Here is a 21,374-nt window from a genome sequence, read left to right on the forward strand (position 1 = left end):
TACAGATGTGGCGGATTGGATGGTCACAGTCCTAACGAATGCGGTGCGATCAACTCGAGATGCAATTCCTGCAAGAAAGTGGGTCATCTTGCCCGGGTCTGCAAATCAAGCAAGCAAGATCAGAAAGCAAACCGGAAACAAGGGAAAAAGTCACGAAAGAACCCCAAGAAGACGGACAGGAAAGTTCGAAACCTCAAAGCGGCAGAATGGTTCAGTGAGGAAAGCGCGGACGAGAATGAGCCTGTATTCTCAATGAACAATGAGGACAGTTCAGTCCAAGTGAAAATGGACGGACAAAAGATCCGCATGATAGTAGACACCGGATGTAAGTACAATATTATCTCGTCACAATTGTTCAATGCTAAATTTAAGTCTCATGAACTCAGACCAAGCAAAAAGCGATTTATTGCTTATGGACAGAAAGATCCATTAAATTGCAAAGGCTATTTTACTGCCACTATCAAAGTAGGAAAGAAAGAAATAAGAGCAAATGTATATGTTATACAAGGGCATTCAGAATCACTCCTTGGGAGGGATTCAAGTTTCAATTTAGAGATAATTAGTGTAAACCTCGTTCAAGACAAGCCAAGTTTTCCTAAGACTAGTGAAAATAGTGAATTAGATTCTTTACTACGTGAATTTGACGAAATATTTCATGGGATAGGTAAAGTGGCCAACTTTGAGCACAAAATTGCCGTTGACTCTAGCGTCAAACCTGTTAGTCAACGATTAAGGCGTATACCATTTAGCCAAATTGAAGCAGTTAACAACGAGCTAGACAAGATGCTCGAAAATGACATCATCGAGGAGGTCACAGAGGCCAGCCCATGGGTCTCTAATTTAGTAATCGTCCCAAAGAAATCGGGGGAAATAAGAGTGTGTTGTGACCTCAGGGAAGTAAATAAGGCTGTAATTAGGGAACGACACCTATTACCTAAGGTAGATGACACTTTGCAAGCTATGCACGGTTCGAAGTATTTTGCAAAAATCGATGCGAAGAGTGGTTTTTTTCAGCTTACGCTAGCTGAAGAGTCGCGGTACATCACTACCTTCATCACGCCTCGTGGTTGTTTTAGGTTTAAGCGTACTCCCTTCGGTCTTAGTGATGCAAGCGAAGCTTTCCAAAAGATGATGGAACAAATTTTGTTCGGAATCGACGGAGTTCAAATCTCTATCGACGATGTCATCGTGCACGCTGTGACAATGGAAGAACTCATTAACCGGCTCCGTAAAGTTTTCGAGAGATGTCGTGCGAACAACTTAAGGCTAAATCAAAGCAAGTGTGAATTCGGCGTTACCAAGATTTCGGTGTTAGGCCATATAGTATCTGCCGATGGTATTAAGCCGGATCCGAAAAAGTGCGAAGCAATAAAAGCTACACCACCGCCAAAGAATGTATCAGATCTTAGGTCATTTCTTGGAACGTGCGGTTATGTTTCCAAATTCATACCGAATCACGCGAACATCGTGGAACCTTTGCGAAAGTTAACTCGGAGCGAAGTAAAATTTTCGTGGGGAAAGGAGCAAAAAGAGGCATTCGAAGCCCTTAAGGAAGCGTTGTCTTGCGAGCCCGTTCTCGCATGCTTTCGCTTAAACTCTCCTACGTATTTGATCACCGATGCTAGTCCAGTAGGTTTAGGAGCAATCCTGCTTCAAGACCAAACTAACGGCGAGCGAAAACCAATCGCCTACATAGTCGATCACTTACGCCCACCGAACGAAGATATTCGCAAATCGAACGCGAAGCGCTTGGATGTGTATGGGCAGTCGAACGCCTGCACAATTATTTGTTCGGAATCAATTTTACGCTACTTACTGACAACAAACCTCTGTCCAGCATGTTTGATCCGCAGTCCAGCAAAGTCCTGCCACCACGAATTCAACGTTTGGCCTGGAGATTGCATCAGTACAATTTCCATATACAACACGTATCGGGAAAGGACAACACTGCAGATTCACTGTCTCGACTTCCTTCGAAGTGTGAAAACTACACCGATAGCGGAACTGTTTGCGAGAATTATGTTAGGTTTGTTTATGACACCAACATGTTAGACCTGCAAGCTGTCACTCTTGCCGAGATGAGCCGCGAAACATGCAGAGATGACACTTTGTCCAAATTAATCGAGCATATTCAAGATTGCAAGTGGTCGCGCGACGAAAAACTGAAACCGTTTAAAGCAGTTAAGGATGAATTATCTGTTTATGAAGGAGTTATTCTCAGAGGAAATCGAATTGTTGTTCCTTCGTCACTGCAAAAGAAAATTCTTAAGCTCTCGCATGAGACGCACCAGGGAATTGTCAAAACTAAACAGTTTCTCAGGTCACGATTCTTTTGGCCTGGAATGGACAGCGCAGCAGAGGCAATGATTAAAAATTGTCGTGCATGTGTTTTAAATCAACCGTTAAACAAGTACACGCCTCTCCTGCCCGCATCGTTACCTCGTGGTCCTTGGGTAAAGGGCGCAGTAGATATCGTTGGTCCAGTAAACGGGAAATTTATTTTGACGTACATCGATTATTATTCGTCATTTCCGGAGGCGCACATACTGCGACAAATCACCTCTCGTGAGGTCATTCGAGTTCTGACAGATATTTTTGCCAGATTTGGTTTTCCAGAAGAGTTGGTTTCTGACAATGGTAAACAATTTGTAAGCGCAGAATTTGAAAACTTTCTGAAAACGTGCGGTATCAAGCATACTCGCGTTTCGCCGTATTTTGCTAGAAGCAATGGAAAATTAGAGCGATTTCATCGGTACCTTAAAAAAAATTTTCGCGCTGCAATATCGGAAGGCAAATCATGGGAAAAGGAATTACCCAAAATTCTTATGTCTTACCGAGCGACTCCTCATCCTGTTAGTGGGAAATCACCCACTATGTTGTTGTTCAATCGAGAAATTCGTATGAAAGTTCCACATGTCGAGTCAAATCAGACCAGCCAAAATGACGACGAGCTTCGTTCTCGATGTCACAAATATCAAGAGCGCATGAAAGATTATCACGACAAGAAAAATAACGCAACGCCGCACAACTTTAAAATCGGCGATATCGTATTTTGCGCAAACATGAAGCCAGCAAAGTTAGATTCTCAATTTCACCCGGCTAAGCATGTTATCATTCAGTCCCGGGGGAGAGACACTTTTACCTTGGTCAACGCAGCAACTGGTACCACTCTTATTCGAAATGCAAAATACTTGAAGCGCGCACCCACAAATGAGAATGAAGAAATCGTAGAGACTAGCAACGACGAACAAAGTAATGGGTCTAGTTGTTCTAGTGATTCAGCGAATGTTGAATCTAGTGAGATCATTCACAAACATTCTGATGCTCGTATAGAAAGTGATCATTCCGATGATCAAGCCTCTCAGAATAAAGGCAATGTCACGACTAAGTCCGGACGTGTAGTGAAGTCTACACAAGATAACGAGAACTTCGTATATTATTAGCTGATTAAAATAGTTTAAAATGATTATCTTTAATTAACTTTGAAATAGAAACCTTTGAACCTTGGCCGGGAAGGATGTAGTGTATTGCGTTATCTAAGCGTTACTATAGTCACGCTATATCCTGTAAGACACGATCGGTACATGATTGTAAAAGTACATTCCTATGTAAAAGTAGTATTACTGATTCCTAGTACTGTATTGTGAATATAGCTTGTTGATTCTTTAATAAAGTTCAGTTGAGCAATAGCAATGAAAGAAGTAACTTGACTGAGTCTAGACGACACAACATACGAGAAGTCGTTTTAAACTCCATCGGGTATTTGAGAAAGCTTAATCTTTAATTATCTTATAAACTCTGTTGCCCGACAGACATTACTAAGTTTGTAAACTTTGGTGGAAAAACTAACTTATTGGCTGGCTTATTGGAGTCGAAAGATACAAGTAATGACAAATAGCTATCAGTAACAACAGTTGTTATGTCTTCTCAAAGCAACCTTGGCATTTTAGTCGTTTAGTTTAGCTCCATCAAACCACACCTTCCTTTCAATCTTCACTTTACTTGCAACTTCTTCGCCATCAATTCCAACAAATGTGATCTCGTATTTATGATTCTTGAGCGGATCTTTCACTTCTTTATGATCTTCTGGCCAAGATCCACTGATCTCAGGCAAGTAGACCTCAATTCCTTTCTTCAACAGCAGATCTTTATTGCCTTCGGTGCCCACTCCTTTGGGAGTGCTGTCTAGTTTGACAATCTGTGGTCAGTAAAAGTATATTATAAAAACGGAAAACCGGTTGGAAAAAATGCATTTGACAGCTTTTGATCGACCAGTAATCCGCAGGCAAAGTGGTTCGATTCAATTGAAGTCAGTATTGATTTTTTACTGCGTACAATTCAGTTCACATCCTCACGAGTATTACTGTTAAATCTTTAAGATTGCTTTGTCTCTTTGTAAAGCACAACCCACTCCTCTGCAAGGCAAGTTAATATTATACTTTATTATACTTTATATATTGTGTCAATCAGTTTGCTGCAAGAATTTCGTCTTCAGGAAATTGGTAAAAAAGCCCACGGGTCCATATGATAAGGAGGAGTCTCGACTCCACTCTCCTTCTGACTTTACCCGAATATCTACCATCAGTGTCGTCTAGAAATTGTGTTAAAATGGAATTTAACAAATGGAATTGGAAGTTTTTTTTAAACAATTACCTGGAGGAAGTCAGGATTCTTAGTTGGAATATGGAACAAGAAAGCGTCCTTCTTGTCACCGTACAGGAAGTAGGAAAGGAACTCTGGGTATTCGTCGTCGTCAAAGTGTTCGTACTGTGGAACATCCACCACCTTCATGTTAGCTGTCATGAAAGGCTTACTTCCATGAGAAGGCAGTCCGATGTATAAATCAAACACTTCCTCTTCATCCCCGTATTCCGATTCTCCAAAAAAAACATCATGTAGCGTGCTTTTTTTGCTTCTGAAGACAATTGAGTCCGGTTGGGCGCTGGTGGTCATCAAAGAATCCTGTTTGGATTTGTAGGCTTTTGCTTGACTATCTGAGTCAAACTGCAAAGTGGCGACCGTGCCATACTGTTTAGAGATGTTGTTGAAGTTGCCTGCGTAATAAACGATGACTTGGTTTTCATCATTAACCACTCCTGTACTGACAAAGTCATGATGGCACTTGGGATCTTTTACCTGACAGCACAAAAACAAATAACTAGTAAATCGACGTTGTTGCAAGTTTAGAGAGTCTTCAAGGGAATATTCATACTTTTCACCCTGGAATCAAGTTTTGCAAAACTATAAAGGGGCTAAGTTTCTAGAGAAATTGTGGTGTTGCGTCGGTGGGAGAGTATAACAGGGTAATTAAGTGTTATCAACTGAATAAATGAGTTGAATGAAAAGTATCACGAGAATAAATTAGTTGACTGAAAAGCGCTCATTGATACCTTTGGGATTCGACACTAGATTACCCTGTTTAGCAAACTGGTGCGCCAACAAAATAATTTTTCTTGGTTTCTTGGGTAAAAAATGATCCTGTAGTCGCTTGCTTTGATGGTTAAAGGTTTGTAATGCATTTTTTTCATTAGAGCGCGTCTGCATTACCCTTCCGATGGCACAAAGAATACTGTTCCTCATGATGGAAGCCAAGTCATCCATGAAGTCGACGGAAGTCGCCCACGGATCCATGCAAGTGGTGATGAGGAACTTGACAGAGGAATCACCCTTTGGATCAAGCTAGAATAGAAACAAGTTTCTGATGTAGATATGCACACACGAATTTATTACAAATGAACGGCGTGCGCTAAAGAACTAGTCATATTAAACTAAGGAGAGATGATAAGTGGTGCTCCACTCTCTTGCTCTTTCTCCTTTGTCACAAGTAAAACTACATGTATTTCAGAATAATTAAAGCGAAGTGTCTATTTCACTCTGCGAGTAAAATCTTAAAGCATTTTCAATTCATTTTTGAAAATAATGCAGGATTGCATGGAGTTTTTGGTTTACTTTGCTCTGGGATTTGTCCAGAAAAGTCGCGTCAACACTTGGTCGCCCGCGTTTTCCCGCGCTTTAGACAGCTTGGTTGGTTTTACTCATTGGCTTTTAATGGTATTTTCCTTTCTTCTGATTGGCTGTCGTGAATACTTTGGTTTTGGTTTTAAAATACTCAACCGAAAGGCGATCTATGTACTTTGTTTACCATGAACGTCACTTGATTAACACCGGAGTGTCCCTTACCCCCAGCCTCTTTTTAAAGTTCTTCAGAGCAGAGCTGTGCTTGTGGTGGAGCATGCTAGATGACGTCACAATCATTGGAATTCGATGTGCAGTCGTTTCTCCAGTGGAATGGCTGAGGTCTTGAAATATCGCCATATTAAGGGAATTACACTCTTCAATGCTTTTGTTACCCTTTATATTGACGGTAAAGCATGGCACCAGCGTGTCGGGACCAATCTCTTTCAAATACTCCAGGGCTTCATGGTCCTGTTCATTAAAAAAACGAATCTGTCATTTAACTGACTTTACTTATGATTTGTCATTTATTTCTGTGAAAGTTCTTGAGATACCTTAGCGAGTTCTTCGTTACTTTTACCAATGATTCTTTCTCTGATAAACTCCTTCTGCTTCTTCTCCGACATTCCCTTCCATGCAGATGGCAGCGGTTTAGTGGTTTCAATGATAAATTGATCATCCTCTTCAGGGAGAGTTATCCATAAGCAGTACAAAATTTTAGCAGTGTACGTACATTCGGACAGGATCCGACCATACCCATTTTTGTGCAAACCAATGACCTGTTCAAAAGATATTAGTTGCGATAAGCACGGAAGCCATCACCGCAAAATATTATAACATAAGTGCAGCAGGTGGTCACATTAGGATTACGTTTCTCTCTGGAAAAACCTAATTGCTACATTCGTTATTGGAAGCGGAAGCAAGAACTTTGAAATCATACTGGCTCCCGATACATAAAGCTCTCTACAATGTCTTCATGCCATACGCTCTGTGCGGTAACTAGTTCGTCAAGATTACTATTATAACAGTGATGACTTTTTTCAAGACGTGAATGGCACCCCCAATATCAACAACTTTCTTTATGTACCAAGGGAAGAGGTAGCTCATCATGAATACAACCTGGCTGTGTCTTGAAAGAATTGGAAAATGTATAATGTCAGAAAGGAGATGATGAAGAAGTATTATGTCCATGGCAGTTAAATTTGATGATAATGATAACCACGACAACGAAGACATATGTAAAAGTAATATCAAACAACTCCTACCCTGTTCGCCAGCAAAACTGATGCGGCAGCTGCGCCTGGTTTAGATCCCTCAATTCCAATATCACCAAGAGTCATATCACCATGGTAATAAACCACACTAGTTGTGATTTGGAGGAAGGTATTCATCCGCTTATCTTTGTAACACAGTGCCCCAGCGGGGTAGGGACAGAAGCCAGATTTGTGAGGGTCAATGGTAATGGTGTCGCATTGGTTCAGAGCTGACAACTGATCGTGGACATAGGAACTCAAATACAACTGAGGCACAAAGCCAGATTCTTCCGGTGCTTTAAGGTAAAAGTCTTTCGGTTGATCACGTAGCATGCTGCAGAAATATCCTCCCCAGGCTCCGTCAGCATGTATGCTAAAGTCGAGCCCCTACAACGATAGATAAAGAAAGATGTTTTTGGTTTGGTAACAAGCACGAGACAAATAAACAAACCAAAAAAAAAAAATTCTGAAACCCCACGAGGAATGGAACTTCAAAGTTTTGTATTTTGCGCTCCATTAGCTCGAATTAGATGTAGTTACTAGCTGAGATCGCATTACGCAGAAACTAATTACGCAGGCCACGACATAAAATTGCCGTTCTGTCGTCCACGATACTTACTTGCGTGAGTGGTAATATTTTTATCAAGGAGAGCGGTATTTTAAGGAATTTTGTGTCTAGGTTAGTCTCTCTAGCTTTCCGTGTCGGTGGTGTTTTGGACAATTATTTTTTGAAGAGTATTCTAGAAACTTTGTAAGTAAAGTTATTTCGCTTCCTCGTTGGGTTGTGTCGAAATTAAATCTTTCTCCAGTCAGCCATAACACTTTTCTGAACAACCTTTAAGTTTACCATGGCCATCTATTTTTACCTTTTTACTAAAATCTTTTCGCATCCCGAGGATATCAGTAAGAGGATCAATGGAACTTTCCTCGGTGGTTCCCATTACAGCTACAACTGCCAACACAGGAATCTGCCTGCTTAGGTGCTTCTCCAAGATGTCTTTAAGGACTAGAAAGGAAATGAACTGTTTCATCGAATACATCACGGATAGTTTACTGATCCAAAGAACTTCACTCCGGATCGAGTGGGTGAATTCAATCTTCGCCATTAAATACGTCATCGTTAACCTTCGCATTATTGTTAAAGTTTCTCTTTACTTGACTTATTTTTCTCCCTTTTTCTCTTCCTTCCTTTTACTTCTAACGTAAAATTCCTTACCGGCTGAATCTATCCGGGAGTTTTCATCAACTGCCACTGGAACGAGGCTATTCTTGCCCAATCCCAAAATGGTGACTGCCTTTGTGAAGGAGATATGAGCTGTACTGGGTACTATCACGCAGGTTTTCTCTATCAGGGGATGGTGACGAGCAAACTCAGCTGCCCCAATAGACTCGTAGAGATAATCTGACAGTAAATCCATGAAGTCGCTATGGTTTTCCAGCCTCGCCAGTTTTTGCACTTTCTCAGGCATGGCGAGGATGGAGGAAGTCTCAAGATTGAGTAATTCCCATTCAGTGCCACTGGTAAGTTTACCTTTCTTTCCTCTTTGAGGAAAGAAGACCTGAAACAAAGTAAAAAGCGCATGTGCACAATCAGCCTACTGTTCTGATGTTCTCTGCTCGATCAAAACTAAAACCCTTCAACAAGCCGTGACGAAACACACCCGTCCCAGACTTCCTGTGAGCCATTAATTAATTAAGTATGTGTAAGGGTCAACGAAAGGATGAGATTCTAAAAATTTAAACAATTCCTCGGAAATATAACCTCATAATGTTTTGCATCAGCCAGTTTTTCCTCTTTGCGCAGAGCCCTCTGTAGTCCCAATGGAAAGAACTTGACGTTTCGTGCTGCCCAGAGAGCTTCAATGTTAGCAACTGTCCCTCCAGTCACCAAATGCCCCATGCTTTTGTCTGGATCATATCCCATCATGACACACAATTCAGTCCCAACCTCCAGCTCGAATGAGGTTGTCACGGTAGATGCTTCGGCTGCACAGTTGTTTTGATTATACAACAAAGCACAGATATAACCAAGATAGGCTGGCATAGCTACGTCCCAGTTGACATGGCCCTGTGTAGACAAATGACTCTAATAAAATTATGGACCGTTTATATTTATCCAAAGCTTTGGACGCAAACGTGAAACTTAGCATTCTTTGGTGATGTCTTCCGTTGAGGCTGTCTTGACGAAACGTCAGTAACCTCCACCGACAACAGTCCGTCTAAGCTCCCAATTACTACTATTACCCAGACGGTCAGACTACACGATCAAAGTATCATTTTTAACCGCTCTGTGGATGATGTAACGAACCTGTGTGACTGTTATTCATCAAATAAGAATTGGAAGTTTTCAATTGAGTGTCAAAGTAGTCCAGGGTTGCTTTGGTTTTGCTTTACTTTGCTATGTGATTGTTTTAGGAAACACACACTACTTACTTAAACTATCAAATGCAAAACTAAAATCAATCACTACTTGGTCGCTCGCGTCTTCCCGCCCTTTAGGTAGATTACCTGTATTTAAAATAAGTTCTTATTGGCTCTTAAAGGTATTTTCCTTTCATATGATCGGCCTTTGTAATAACTTTGGTTTTAGTTTTACGATAATCAATAAAAAAGCGTTCTAGATGAAACAAAAACCTTTGAGCTGAGTCATTATTAGGTTCATAAGTGACATGCGTCCAGTTTTGTGCTAAGACCGTCTGGAAACCGTTCATGTATATAAATATAATGACAAAGGTAGTAAACTTCTGTCAGTTGCTGATGATTATACTAACGATGATGATACCATGGCACCTTGTATCTGGAGCTGTAGAATGGCACAGAATTCATCATTTTATTTTGAAGTTCTTCCATCTCAGTTTTTAACTTGTTCATAGAAGCTTTGAATGCCTGTGTATCGCGCAGCTCATCGGTCACGTAAGGAGGATCACATGGAAAATATCTTAAACAGAAATATACATCAGTGCAGCTCGATGTTGATGTTACCATTCAACATCAGACTTTTTGCTGAAAATTTACAAAATCCAACTATCAGTCTGACAAAAATGTCGTGCCCGAGAATGATTTTTGTTTATCCATGCATGCAACAGAAAGAAGCCATACCAAAGAAAGGTCACTTTCAATTTTTCTTAGATCCCAAAGGGGCCTTGTTGCAACATGAATTGAAATCTTATTTTGCTTTCTCACTTTCTTTCTTCTCATGTATGATACATTGGTAATTTCCTTCATCAAATCGTGTATTTAGCTCATGATTTTCTGCGAGTTCCGCACCCCCTCCTCAAAAACACTACTTAAATTAAGAATAAGCTATGACTCACTTACACATGACGACGAAAGTTTATCTGGGATTCAATAGTTTGAGTGACAAGTTCGTGGAACACATTTCCGTTCTCTGCCTTGGGCCCCATGAACCAGGCACCAAGAGCAGCCCAAGGCTTTTCGTGCTTGCGGCTGCCATCTTGGTGCTTGGAGCGCATGTTTCTATGGTGACTGTACATTGGTGCTCGTTTTGACATCCGTTGCCTTTTTCCTCCTGAACCAGCTGTTCGTTGAGCTTTCCTTTTGCGGCCCTGAAACATGTTTGAATCTGAAGAACACAACACAGCTGTGAGTTAGGAGAGCAGCCTCAATATAAAATCGGGTCTGTTTTAATAACAGAATGCCCTATGGGTTGAAATGGATGGAGGATGGGAACGTCAAGGAATGCGGCGGACGGAGAGGGGGGGGGGAAGGGCAGGCTTGGGCAGGACGGTGGGTTCTGTCTTCCTCGTTCTTATCCGACACTCATGATGCGGATGTACGCAAGGCAGGTCGGTGGACCACGAAAACCATTGACAGGGTTTTTAAAAAGGCGTTATAGTCGCAAATACAGGTGACGGAGTTTCGTCTGAAGAAGGGGGATGGGGTACAGAGCGGAATTTTCTCTGATTTTTCCTTCTGAAACCGTTGCTGGCTTGTAATAATCACATGCTTTCGTATCCCCGCCACCCAATGCACCAAAGAACGCCTAAAAGCACCAGCTACGCAGGCTATTGGTCCCAGCGAGCGCCAAACTATCTCTTAGCGCCTAAAAAAGACAAATTGAATAAGCCATCCATCCATCTGCGATCGTCAATCGCACGCTTCGGAGCGCACAAGGCAATAAGAATAACGTCGGTACGGGTCGGAAATGGCTGACACGCATTGATTTGTTGTGAGACGCTTCCGAACAATTAAAATGCTAGTCACCGTTCATACTTCAAAGGTACTTTGTTAGGCTATTCTTATGGTAATTTAAAACAACTCCTAAGTGTCCAAAACTCAATCAATGGAAGATAATTATTCTAAACGCACAGCGCTATAACAGTAATCTTTTCCACATGAAATAAGCGATGGTCTAGATAACTTAAGCTAATGCAACACACTTGAAAGACTTCCATATGGGAAAAATAAACGAACACTAACTTTTCATCGATGACATTTTTGGGATTCTGCAACTTATTATTTTCCTAAGGCCCTGGCTCATTGCAAATGAGAGAAGTTAATTGTTTGCCTACATCTGGGCTCTCTTTCATTAGTCGTCGTTTAAAGGCTTAACAAGACTACAAGTGTAGTGTTTTTCAGTAGCTTGGAAGTATCTTACAGAGCTGAAAAATTACCTTCCAATTCTGATCAGTGCAACACGTAAAGAGTTAAGCAAACTATAGTTCTTTTTGCCAAGCCGGCTTACGACGTTGTATGGAAGTGTTAAGTTAAACAACAAACCCACAACTATTTAAAAGTTTCCGTCGAGGTGCAAGTTATTCTGTCGTTGCAAAGACGTTGTGTGCGACATTCGACCTGCGATAATACGGAAGGGGGGGAGGGGAAGGAGATGTAGCAACAGATACTTACCAAGGGTTGGGGCAGTTCAAGTGAGCGATGCAAAAAAAGGATAGAAGTGGAATGAACAAACTATTTTTATGCTTAAATGGTTAAGGATATATGAAAGTCATATATTTGAACTACGGATAAAGACGTGAATGAAAGTGAACCTCGCAGTAATGTGCACTACTCAGGCAGTAGTGAAAATAAGGCCTGAAAAAAATTCAGGCCTGTACGGGATTTGAACCCATGACCTCTGCGATACCGGTGCAGCGCTCTACCAACTGAGCTACAGCGCTGCACCGGTATCGTAGAGGCCATGGGTTCATGTATCAGAAATTGAGCACGGTGTGTGCAAGTATATATTCTATGAAGGGTTAATCTCTCCATTAGCACAACTACTGATAGAAGTACGATTTCAAAGATAATTGTCAAGAGTTCCTCTGAAACTTTCCCTAGTGGGAGCTGTGGGTCATTACTCCCCCCGGCATTTTATAGCAACCAGCTGTGATAGTCTAGAATCGATCCTTTCGTCATCATCCGTGGAAATTCGTGACTAAATAATTCTTACCTTAAAGCAAGTAATTCTTACTTTAGAAAACCTCCTTAATACGTAGTTTCTCAGACACAAACAGTCCTCAGCCTAAAAACTCCCGTACGTGACTCGTAAAGTTATCTGTTTCTTGAAGGTTGGTAACTTTTCCGTCTGAGTGATCTGAGTGCTGAAGGGCCGCGCCTTTTTATCAGACACAGCAGACAATTGAATAGCAGCTTTTAGGATCTCAGTTTACATTTCTGGCATAATTCCCACGACTTAGTGGCTCTCTGGGGGGTAGATTTGTAATAAACGGAGGATCAGTATTGCATTTCTTGAGAGCCAACGTCGATGGAACCTACTGCAAACTTCTTGTTGTGAAGCAAACACGGTAATTAGCTTTGTAATAAATAGCTCGTTCGTTTCAGGAAGCAAGAATCACATTCAAGGCTTTAAAACCGACCGACTGTGGCTTATGGACAATAAAAGTGCCCTGATGCGTGATTTAAGTATGTGCCAACACTCGGAACCGTGCTTGTAATTCACGTTTACTGACATTATACCTGAGAGACAAAGCTAATTAAACATGGAAGAAATACAATTAACTTATTGTTATGTAGAGGTTTATTGTAGACGCCTCGAACAAAAAGCCTCGGGCAAGTAAAGGTTATGAAGAATCTGTTAAATCTTTGAATTGTTAAATTTATCCTATCATTGACTTTTGTTTGGTTTTGCTTTCTCTACAAATGGCCTGAGAATTGGAAACCAGTGACAAAGTACATTGTATCAACTTCTCGACCTAGCTGTTTGTTTTAGGTCCAAACAAACCTAATGAGTTGATAATTTGTGCCATCTTGCAGTGGACAAATGTAGCTTTGAATTGGGCGTCCGACTTGCTTGTTGAGAACTCTATGCTAGCCGGCGCGTAAGAACTCGGCAATAGTCTGTAACGACTCCTTAATTGCTTGTCGCCCCTGTTTAATTATCTTTACTTTTACCAGAGAAATAGCAAGAGTCATGAATGAAAAGCGTCATATATTTTAGATTTATTAAATTAGATTTACTCAGGTTTAAATCATCATTTGTTTAGAAATTATATTAGAAATGTCGTTTGAACAAGGGCTTGGGTGCCAGCCTGGATTTCTGTACTGGTCTTGGAACTCCAAATCTCTTCATTTGACCTTTTAGTTTCAAAGCCATCATTCTCTTCTTTGCCAAGTCAAAAGAGCCTATTAAATGGAGATTAAAGTCATACGTGTCAATTGTTTGGAATACTACCCACTTAGCATTTCAAAACCTAGGTGTATTGTTTAACTAGCCTAGTTCTGTTTGTTTGTTTGTGTTTTTTTTTCTTGTTTGAGACATTAATATATACATTGAAATATTCCTACAGGCATATTTATGACATGACTTCAACGCAGCTTGTTGTAAATATATGAACTTTTTAATCACTGTTACTGAATACAAGTTACTTTACTTACCATTAGGTGCCATTTGTTGTCCTGGATCATTAAACGCAGGGGTTTGATTCATCTCAGCTGAAAAAGGCACTTGAGGGTCATCATTGTTAACCAGCTGTGGTGTTTCTACCTGTTGAGGTCCCGTGGACAAGGGCTGCTGAGGGGTAAATGCAGGGGCCTGGTCCTGGGGAAAAGTAGCTGGCGCCTAAAATACAATAAGTTATGCCTTAGTTGGAAACAAATGAACTTTCTGAGGGTTTTGTTTTGTTTTTTTTTTTTTACTATTTGTTAGGAATTGTTGCAGCGCAAGAGAGGCACTCTTGCTTGGCGTAACTGGGTAGGGAATGTTTCTATAAAAATCAGCTGATAGACTATCATTGTAAATTGTCGAACAGTAATGAGGATTTTTTTTTAATCATTTAGGCGCCGTAGTAGGACAATCTGAACAATTTAGTGTGTTCCTCTAACAAATACACTGCCAGGTGGAGGAACATTTTAAGTGCCACAAGTAGGTTGTAGTATAAACTGATTTTCTCAGCCATGTAATACAATCAAAACTCAACCGGTAGAGGTTGCTGATCAGCGAAGCTTCCTTGCATCGGAGGCGCTACCGGCTGAGCAAACCCGGGAGCCGGTTGGGCGCCGAATTCAGCTGTTTGAGGAGGCATGCCTTGTTGATTGTAGCCAAATGGCTGCTGATATGGCAGCTGGCCTGGCAGCCCTGGGGCAAATGCTGCTGCTGCTGGTGGCTCGGGAGCCGGAGGTGGAGGGTTATAAGGAGGTTTTCCCGGCTGTGGTCTCCCCATGGGAGGAAGATGTGGCACGAATTTTTTCTCAGGATGTGTCCCACCAAGAAGTTTTAATTTAGCGGCCATTGCTGCCGCTGCATCCTGAGCCATGGTGTTGATTGAGTGCATACCATACCCATTGGGAGCCATGGGGGCTGATTGAGCGTACCCCTGGGGGCCGTATGGGACAGGTGGTGGGGGGAATCCAGTGTAAGGTAGCGGAGGGGGAGCATGTGGGAGAGCTGGTGAAGAATAGGGGGGAAGTAATCCACAAGGATCAACCCCAACACACCCTGATGATTAGAAAAGAAAAATATTACATAAATACTCATGGTGCCAGCATACACCCAGAAAATTAATTAACACTTAAATAACGTTAGAAATCGATGTTTGGCCGCAAAAGTTTCGTTTTTTTTTGTAATTTGCACTGGAATGATTTGGTCACATTAAGATTAACAAGAGGATATCAACTGATGTACAAGTTTATGTTTCATGCCGAAAAGTGCAACAGTCTGGGCATCACAGTAATTGTCATAAAATACAGTGATATATTTAATGATATTAAACTATCTTAGGTTGCTGCGTACTGCAGATGGAGAACCAAAATATAAAATGACTGAACAAGCGTCATGTGATCAAGCTGCAGGATTACCAACCTACTGATGATCCAGGCTTTTTGTGTATAACACCTGAAACGAAAAATTGATATAAGCTTTTGTGTGCACTAGCGAAGACTACATAAAACAAAACTGAACCAGGACCCAAATTTGTTCTGGATAAATAAGTCTCGAAATTGGCCACTCCCTTTTTAATAAAATGAAGGCATTCAGAGCAGTTGCCTTTCATCGTAAACAGCATGCTACTGCGACCATTTTCTCAACACTTCGCTCATGATTCATTCTTGAAACGCTTTACTAGGGAAGTTAATGTAATTACTTTTTAACTCGCTTATCTCTTGTCAGAACTGGAACCAAGCACTCCCATGAGAATGACTCAAAACAAAGAAAAAAATTTGAGGTCTTCGGGAGTAGTCGATGGTCCGAATGTCTTGTGATTGGGTTCCTCCTCAAGGAGTTAGATTTTATATTTGTCCCGCGTTCGTGACAAGACCAGTTACATTTATCTTAATTCGATGAGCTTCCTTCCTTATTCTATTCCCTCTCAACTATTTTTCGACAAAGACGGTGCTAACAGTAGACAGGACGCATGCCATACATTCCCAATTTTACTTTTCATTGTAACTTACTCGCTGGAATGTCAAATCTATTGGGGATAAAATTCCTGTTGTCAGCCGGTAACTGTGCCCCTGTTCTGGATGGGAGAGGTGGGTAACGTCCAGCTGTATAACCTAATTGATAAAAATACAACGGTGTGAATTCTTTGCGGGGGACAGGGGGGAAGTGTGGGGGTTGATCATAAGTTGCAATCTTCTCGGTCATTTTATTCTGTCTATTTTTGTTGAATATTATTGGCGCTCCTTTCTTTCTTTCCTTCTCGATCCAACTCATTCATCTGGACAGTACGTACGCGCCCTCTCAAAAGCTACAGATATTTTTTGTTAAAATTCTAGATCTTCTGCGTCTGAAATTGCAAAATTCTGTGAAATATTTCTTGAAATGTGTACATACAATACACGATACACTATTTCATCATGGCAATTTTTGAAAGAATGTAAACGTGCTTCCTGTCGAGTCGTACCTCTCTTTGCGTTCAAACGGTTTGGAAGAAAACTGCGGGCCTGTGCACCCATCTGAATTGGACGCCGAAATTGAAATTGCGTTTGTGGACCTGCCAAAATAAACAGACCATTCTTAAGAGACTGTTGCATGTGGAAAGAAACCTGAGATGGGCAAATGCTATGATGAGTATCTGCTTTTTAAGATGTATAATTCTTAGACTGACCTGTATGTCTACCCAGTGTGTTTTGGGGAAAGGTACGTGTTTGCACATTCGTCTGTACTGGTCGACGAAGTTGATACTGTGCTTGTGGAGCTTAGAAAAAAACAAAACAAAACAAAACAAAACATCAGCAAAAAAAAGCGGGAAATGCTGTTATATTTAAAACATTTGGAATTAAATTCAAATTAGTATAGATTTCAGCATTTTATGCGCTCTAAGGTGGGTGCGCAATTATTCTAAGTCAGTAACAAACTTCATAATCCATTGATGGTGTGCTGATTGATGCTTTTTTCCTTGAAATAACTATTTGCAAGTATTCATCCGTTATCATTGGAGCAGAGAGGGACTCTGTGAAGCCAAAATCGCCTCTGTAGGTACAAAGTGTTGACAGAATGTCTTTACATGGCCCTGCGTGAGAAACTAGTCTCTCAGACAAGCCGAATATTTGGATACAAAGAATTTGAATTAAATCAAACTTTTTTTTGCCCATATATGTTTCATAAACAGTTGTTATGAATTTGAAACTGTTCTTTCGAAAACTTAACAACTCGAGCCAAAAATTTGCAATCAATTTTTGATTTCAAACTTGTGAAACTTACGATCAGTCTCAATTAAGTTTTGAAATGGCTCGGCGGTGGAATTTATAGAGAAATTGCATTATGTTAGTTGTTTTGACAATCCAAATTAATGGGCGGAAATCGCAAATCATGATTATCATAAATGCTAGTATTTTTTGGTAGTCCTCTTGATCTCTCTTTATACTATTATTTGGACCGCCAGGTAGTATTAACAAGAGTAAATTTTTGACAGCTTTGACCATAGTCAGCCATGGGTGTTACTGATTCACCCCTGGATAGTGGTTTTGGTATTCTGTCCAAGGGGGGAGTTTAAATTCACCATTGAGAAAGCCATGGTTCACTGAACAACGTAGTACACAAACCAGAAACCACATATAAGCCATGTGAGGAAAATACAATCTCGTACCTGCTGAGGATACGACAACCAGCAGCAACTGTCCAACCACCAGTCTCATGAGCAAACGTTCTTCCATTCTTCTCGCTATTCCTGATTCACCTGACTTCGATTTCGACAAAAAATTTAACTCCAAGGTCTTGACAACTGCACTTTTGACTTCTTCACCAGCAACGGTTTCTGAGGTAACTACCTTTGAATAACTAATGATAGCAAGTGACAGCAAAGGATTGTTTTGTAAAATGATTCATAACAATCATATCACGGGTACCAGGTGTGTGGTTTGAAGGTAAATAACTGTCACAAATACAGCTTTTATTGGACTGGGAGGTCTGACAAGATACAAACAGTTGATCGTGATATCACGTAAATTTCTGAATCAATCCTTGAGTTGATATTGCGAAGTTAATTTGGTTATCACTATATTTCCAAATGCGACAATTTAGTGATAGTCCTTAATAGGCAACAGTTTTAGAAGGGCAGATAATTGCAGGTTATTTGATTTTGATCATAAGTCGTTTGGCCGGTCTAACAGGAAGGAAATTAGTGGATTCGATCCGGAAATGGGCGATAATTACCCGACTGATTAGAGATAATCATGAAAATATCAGTTTATATTCTCTCTTGGTGATAATGGAGTATCTATAAATTTTCACGAGAAATTATAATATTTTTCACTTTTTGTTATCCAACCTGACGGCAAAAAGTCTTTTCCATTGTAAACCATGAGTATACTAGCATTCGCGATTAGGATGGAAAAAAGTTAAAAATGGCAAAAATAACTTGTCAGCTAATCGACTTTATTGTTATGCAGCAAACCACATCCAACAGTTGGTTAAAACTACTTCTCTAAGTATTCTACATCAACGACCTCGCAATGCTTTTCAAGTCTAATTGAACGTTAGGTTCGCCTCCCATTACACCAATAACTATCGGATTCCTTTAACTAAGACATCGTGACAGCGTAATTATCACGTGATTGTCACTCGTTACAGACTAACTTGAAAGACTAAGACATCGTGACAGCGTAACTGTCACGTGATTTTCACTCGCCGTAGACTACTTTGAAAGGAACCTAAATCAACAGTATCGAGGCCTAAGCAGTATGCGTGGAGCTAATTTCCAAACTCTGTCAGCTTAATAAGACTAGAACAGAAACATATTCCTTTTATCTGCCCTGAACCCAATATCACAATTAGTATTCAGCAGGACTCTCTTATTTTACTATGTTCTTATGCAACTGCAGATTTGTTTAGCACTTCACCGTCAAACCAAATCTTCTTTTGTATCATGACAGTGGTTTTAATTTCCTGCCCTTGAATTCCTACGAATTCTATGTCGTATTTGGTTTCTTCCAAGGGGTCCTTGATCTTCCCAGTTTCAGGGTCAGTGGTTGGGGAGCCGGGAACCATGGGCAACTCAGCATCCACGCCTTGCTTCAGAATCACGGATTTTTCACTATCATCGCCCAAGCCTTCATGGACTTCTGTAAGTCTGACAATCTAGAGGGAAGAAGAAAAAATACAACATCATCTTTCATTAGCATATCGTGTTCCGGTTCACTTTACCGCCTCCATTGATCGAATACAAAACGTATCTTAAAATGGAATTGATTAACAACACCTGGATTATTTGATGCTATAGAGGCCAGCCAAGCTTCAAGCCGATTAAAGAAGGAAGTATGATCAAAACAGCACGTTTGACCATCAGTCCATCAGTAAATCCGTATTGACAAGAGCAGAAACCACAAAGCAAGCTGTTGACCTGTAAGATATCTCTCCGATGACTCACCTGCAAGTAATCAGGGTACTTTGTCGGATAATGGAACAGGTAGGCATCTTTCAAGTCACCATACATGACGTAGGTAGCAACATCAGGGTACTGGTCATCGGCTTTGTCGAAGTGGTCATAGCGGGGCACGTCTTTGATCTCCATGTCGGCCGTCATGAACGGTTCATTATTTCCATTGGGGAGGCCAACAAAGAAATTAAACTTCACGGTTTCTCTTTTTTCCCCTGAATCGTTAAACAGCAGGTCATGAAGCACCCTTGGTTCGTTTTTGAGATTTTGCATCACCACAGGCTGGTCACCAGCTTTCTGCACAGTGTCATTGAAAGTAGCCACGTCGGCTTCTGAGTGGAACTTAAACCTTGCAACTGAGAAGTACTGGTGCTGAGTTTGGCGAAAGTTTCCAAAGCTTCCAACATAACACACGAACACTTCGTTCTGACTATTCACCTTATCTGTACAAACAAAACTGTGGCAATCTTCCTTGTCCGTGACCTGAAGGAGAGAAGTTACCTTTTAAATAATCAAATAATTATAATGTGTATCGACATCAATCAAACTGAAGTTTATGTCTCAAAGTTAAAAAATGGGGCAGTGACTATGCAGTGAACACTACAATTCTGTTTACTTCAGTATGTAGATCACACGTATATCACTTCCAAACCTGGTGTGTGGCTTATTCCTCCATAAACTCCCCCTATTTCGACCTCATGGCGAATCGTTTCGTTAATGCTCGCTCTTAACAAACAAATAAAACAGATCATCTTCCTTTAACAGTTTATTATATTTATAGCATCACACACTTACTGTTCCTATAGCATTGAGGATTGTGTTCCTCATGATGTCAGCAAAGTCGTCCATGAATTCCAACGAAGTGGACCACGGATCCAGACATGTGGTGATAACGTACTTCACTCCTTCTTTGTTGTCCGTGCTTAGCTGTGAAAAAAAGGAAAACAAAAAGATTAATTAAAAAGATTGGCTTTCCTTTATCTGTTTTAAAAAACTTGTGCCACTCTTTTAATCACTCTGTAGTAACTTGGTCACCGGCGTTTTCCTACGCTTTAGGCAGAATGCTTTGTTTTACTTCGGGTTCTGTGAGCCCTTCAACGTATTTACTTTTTTCTGACTACATTTTGATTATTTTGAATTGAACGGTACTCAATTGAGGTGCGTGTTACTTTTTTTTTTATCTTAAAGCGTATCCACATGGCTTTACTTGGCAGCACCAAAATGATAACAACATGAAAACAACAGCAGAAATCTAGGAAAAAATGCAATGTTTAACATTTTTTCACCCCAAGTCTTTCCTTGAATTTCTTCAGAGCTAAGCTGTACTTGTGATCTTGCATTGTAGAAGACGTCACAATCATAGGGACCCTCTGTTCAGATTGTTCGGTGGAAGCGTGGCTCAGGTCGTTAAAAATTGCACCGACGATATCATTACATTGTTTCACATCTTCATTTCCGCGGATATTCACGGAGAAGCAAGGAATCATGGTATCAGGTCCAATTTCTTTGAGGATGTACATTGTGTATTCGTCCTAAAAAAGGAAAAATTAAAATGCTAAACTTACGTAAGATTACTAACTGAGTTTTAGTTACATCCTAAAATGACGCGTACGTAAGGGGCTTGGCATTACCTGAGACAGCTCTTCATTGGATTTCCCCAACACGTTGCGTTTAATGAAAGTTTTGTAATCAACCTTGACATCGCTGTTGGGGGCAATAGGGATTGTTTCGGTTGGAAGTGGCTTGGTTGTTTCACATACGAAATCGTCATGATCCTCTGCCATACAAACCCAGTAGCAATAAAGGATCTTCGAGGTGAACATGCACTCGGCCAAGATGCGGCCATATCCATTCTTGTGCAGCCCAATCACCT

At 40.7% G+C, this 21,374-nt stretch overlaps 3 protein-coding genes across 5 annotated transcripts in view; all 3 read right to left on the bottom strand.

The window, feature by feature from the left end:
* Nucleotides 1-3,882: 3,882 nt before the first annotated feature.
* LOC131777707 (uncharacterized) lies at nucleotides 3,883-12,751 on the bottom strand. Its single transcript, XM_066161889.1, has 12 exons — nucleotides 12,619-12,751; nucleotides 10,527-10,791; nucleotides 9,999-10,146; nucleotides 8,971-9,276; nucleotides 8,425-8,767; nucleotides 8,075-8,214; nucleotides 7,221-7,595; nucleotides 6,510-6,734; nucleotides 6,181-6,426; nucleotides 5,548-5,679; nucleotides 4,654-5,136; nucleotides 3,883-4,198 (listed from the first exon to the last, which is right to left on the bottom strand). The coding sequence occupies exons 2-12, from the start codon at nucleotides 10,781-10,783 to the stop codon at nucleotides 3,947-3,949; spliced, it is 2,907 nt and encodes a 968-aa protein (XP_066017986.1). The 5' UTR covers nucleotides 10,784-10,791; nucleotides 12,619-12,751; the 3' UTR covers nucleotides 3,883-3,946.
* Nucleotides 12,752-13,597: 846 nt separating this feature from the next.
* LOC131777724 (actin-binding protein WASF2-like) lies at nucleotides 13,598-17,880 on the bottom strand. Its single transcript, XM_059094046.2, has 8 exons — nucleotides 17,714-17,880; nucleotides 16,733-16,822; nucleotides 16,529-16,618; nucleotides 16,077-16,178; nucleotides 15,487-15,519; nucleotides 14,606-15,123; nucleotides 14,064-14,247; nucleotides 13,598-13,811 (listed from the first exon to the last, which is right to left on the bottom strand). Exons 1-8 carry the CDS (start codon nucleotides 17,778-17,780, stop codon nucleotides 13,681-13,683), a joined length of 1,215 nt encoding a protein of 404 aa, XP_058950029.2. The 5' UTR covers nucleotides 17,781-17,880; the 3' UTR covers nucleotides 13,598-13,680.
* Nucleotides 17,881-18,480: 600 nt separating this feature from the next.
* Nucleotides 18,481-21,374, bottom strand: part of LOC131777698 (uncharacterized) — a 28,286-nt gene continuing 25,392 nt past the window's right edge. For all 3 annotated transcript variants that reach the window (XM_066161892.1, XM_066161891.1, XM_066161890.1), the window contains exons 8-12: nucleotides 21,133-21,372; nucleotides 20,788-21,033; nucleotides 20,297-20,428; nucleotides 19,493-19,984; nucleotides 18,481-19,203 (exon numbers count right to left, since the gene is read on the bottom strand). In XM_066161892.1, coding sequence (XP_066017989.1) covers nucleotides 18,934-19,203; nucleotides 19,493-19,984; nucleotides 20,297-20,428; nucleotides 20,788-21,033; nucleotides 21,133-21,372 — 1,380 coding nt within the window. In that variant the 3' untranslated portion in view covers nucleotides 18,481-18,933. The remainder of the gene's footprint in view (nucleotides 19,204-19,492; nucleotides 19,985-20,296; nucleotides 20,429-20,787; nucleotides 21,034-21,132; nucleotides 21,373-21,374) is intronic.

Source organism: Pocillopora verrucosa, chromosome 14 (genome assembly GCF_036669915.1).
Source record: "Pocillopora verrucosa isolate sample1 chromosome 14, ASM3666991v2, whole genome shotgun sequence".
NCBI lineage: Eukaryota > Metazoa > Cnidaria > Anthozoa > Scleractinia > Pocilloporidae > Pocillopora > Pocillopora verrucosa.

Excerpts from the sequence above, each read along its gene's own strand:
- LOC131777707 (XM_066161889.1), bottom strand. The coding sequence starts at position 10,783 with ATGTTTCAGGGCCGCAAAAGGAAAGCTCAACGAACAGCTGGTTCAGGA. Across the intron at positions 10,147-10,526 it reads ATAAACTTTCGTCGTCATGT|ATATTTTCCATGTGATCCTC; the intron begins GTAAGTGAGTCA and ends TTTCTGTTTAAG. Across the intron at positions 5,680-6,180 it reads ACTTTAAAAAGAGGCTGGGG|CTTGATCCAAAGGGTGATTC; the intron begins GTAAGGGACACT and ends TTTCTATTCTAG.
- LOC131777724 (XM_059094046.2), bottom strand. The coding sequence starts at position 17,780 with ATGGAAGAACGTTTGCTCATGAGACTGGTGGTTGGACAGTTGCTGCTG. Across the intron at positions 15,520-16,076 it reads TAGATTTGACATTCCAGCGA|GTGTTATACACAAAAAGCCT; the intron begins GTAAGTTACAAT and ends TTTTCGTTTCAG. Across the intron at positions 13,812-14,063 it reads ACAACAAATGGCACCTAATG|GCTCTTTTGACTTGGCAAAG; the intron begins GTAAGTAAAGTA and ends TCCATTTAATAG.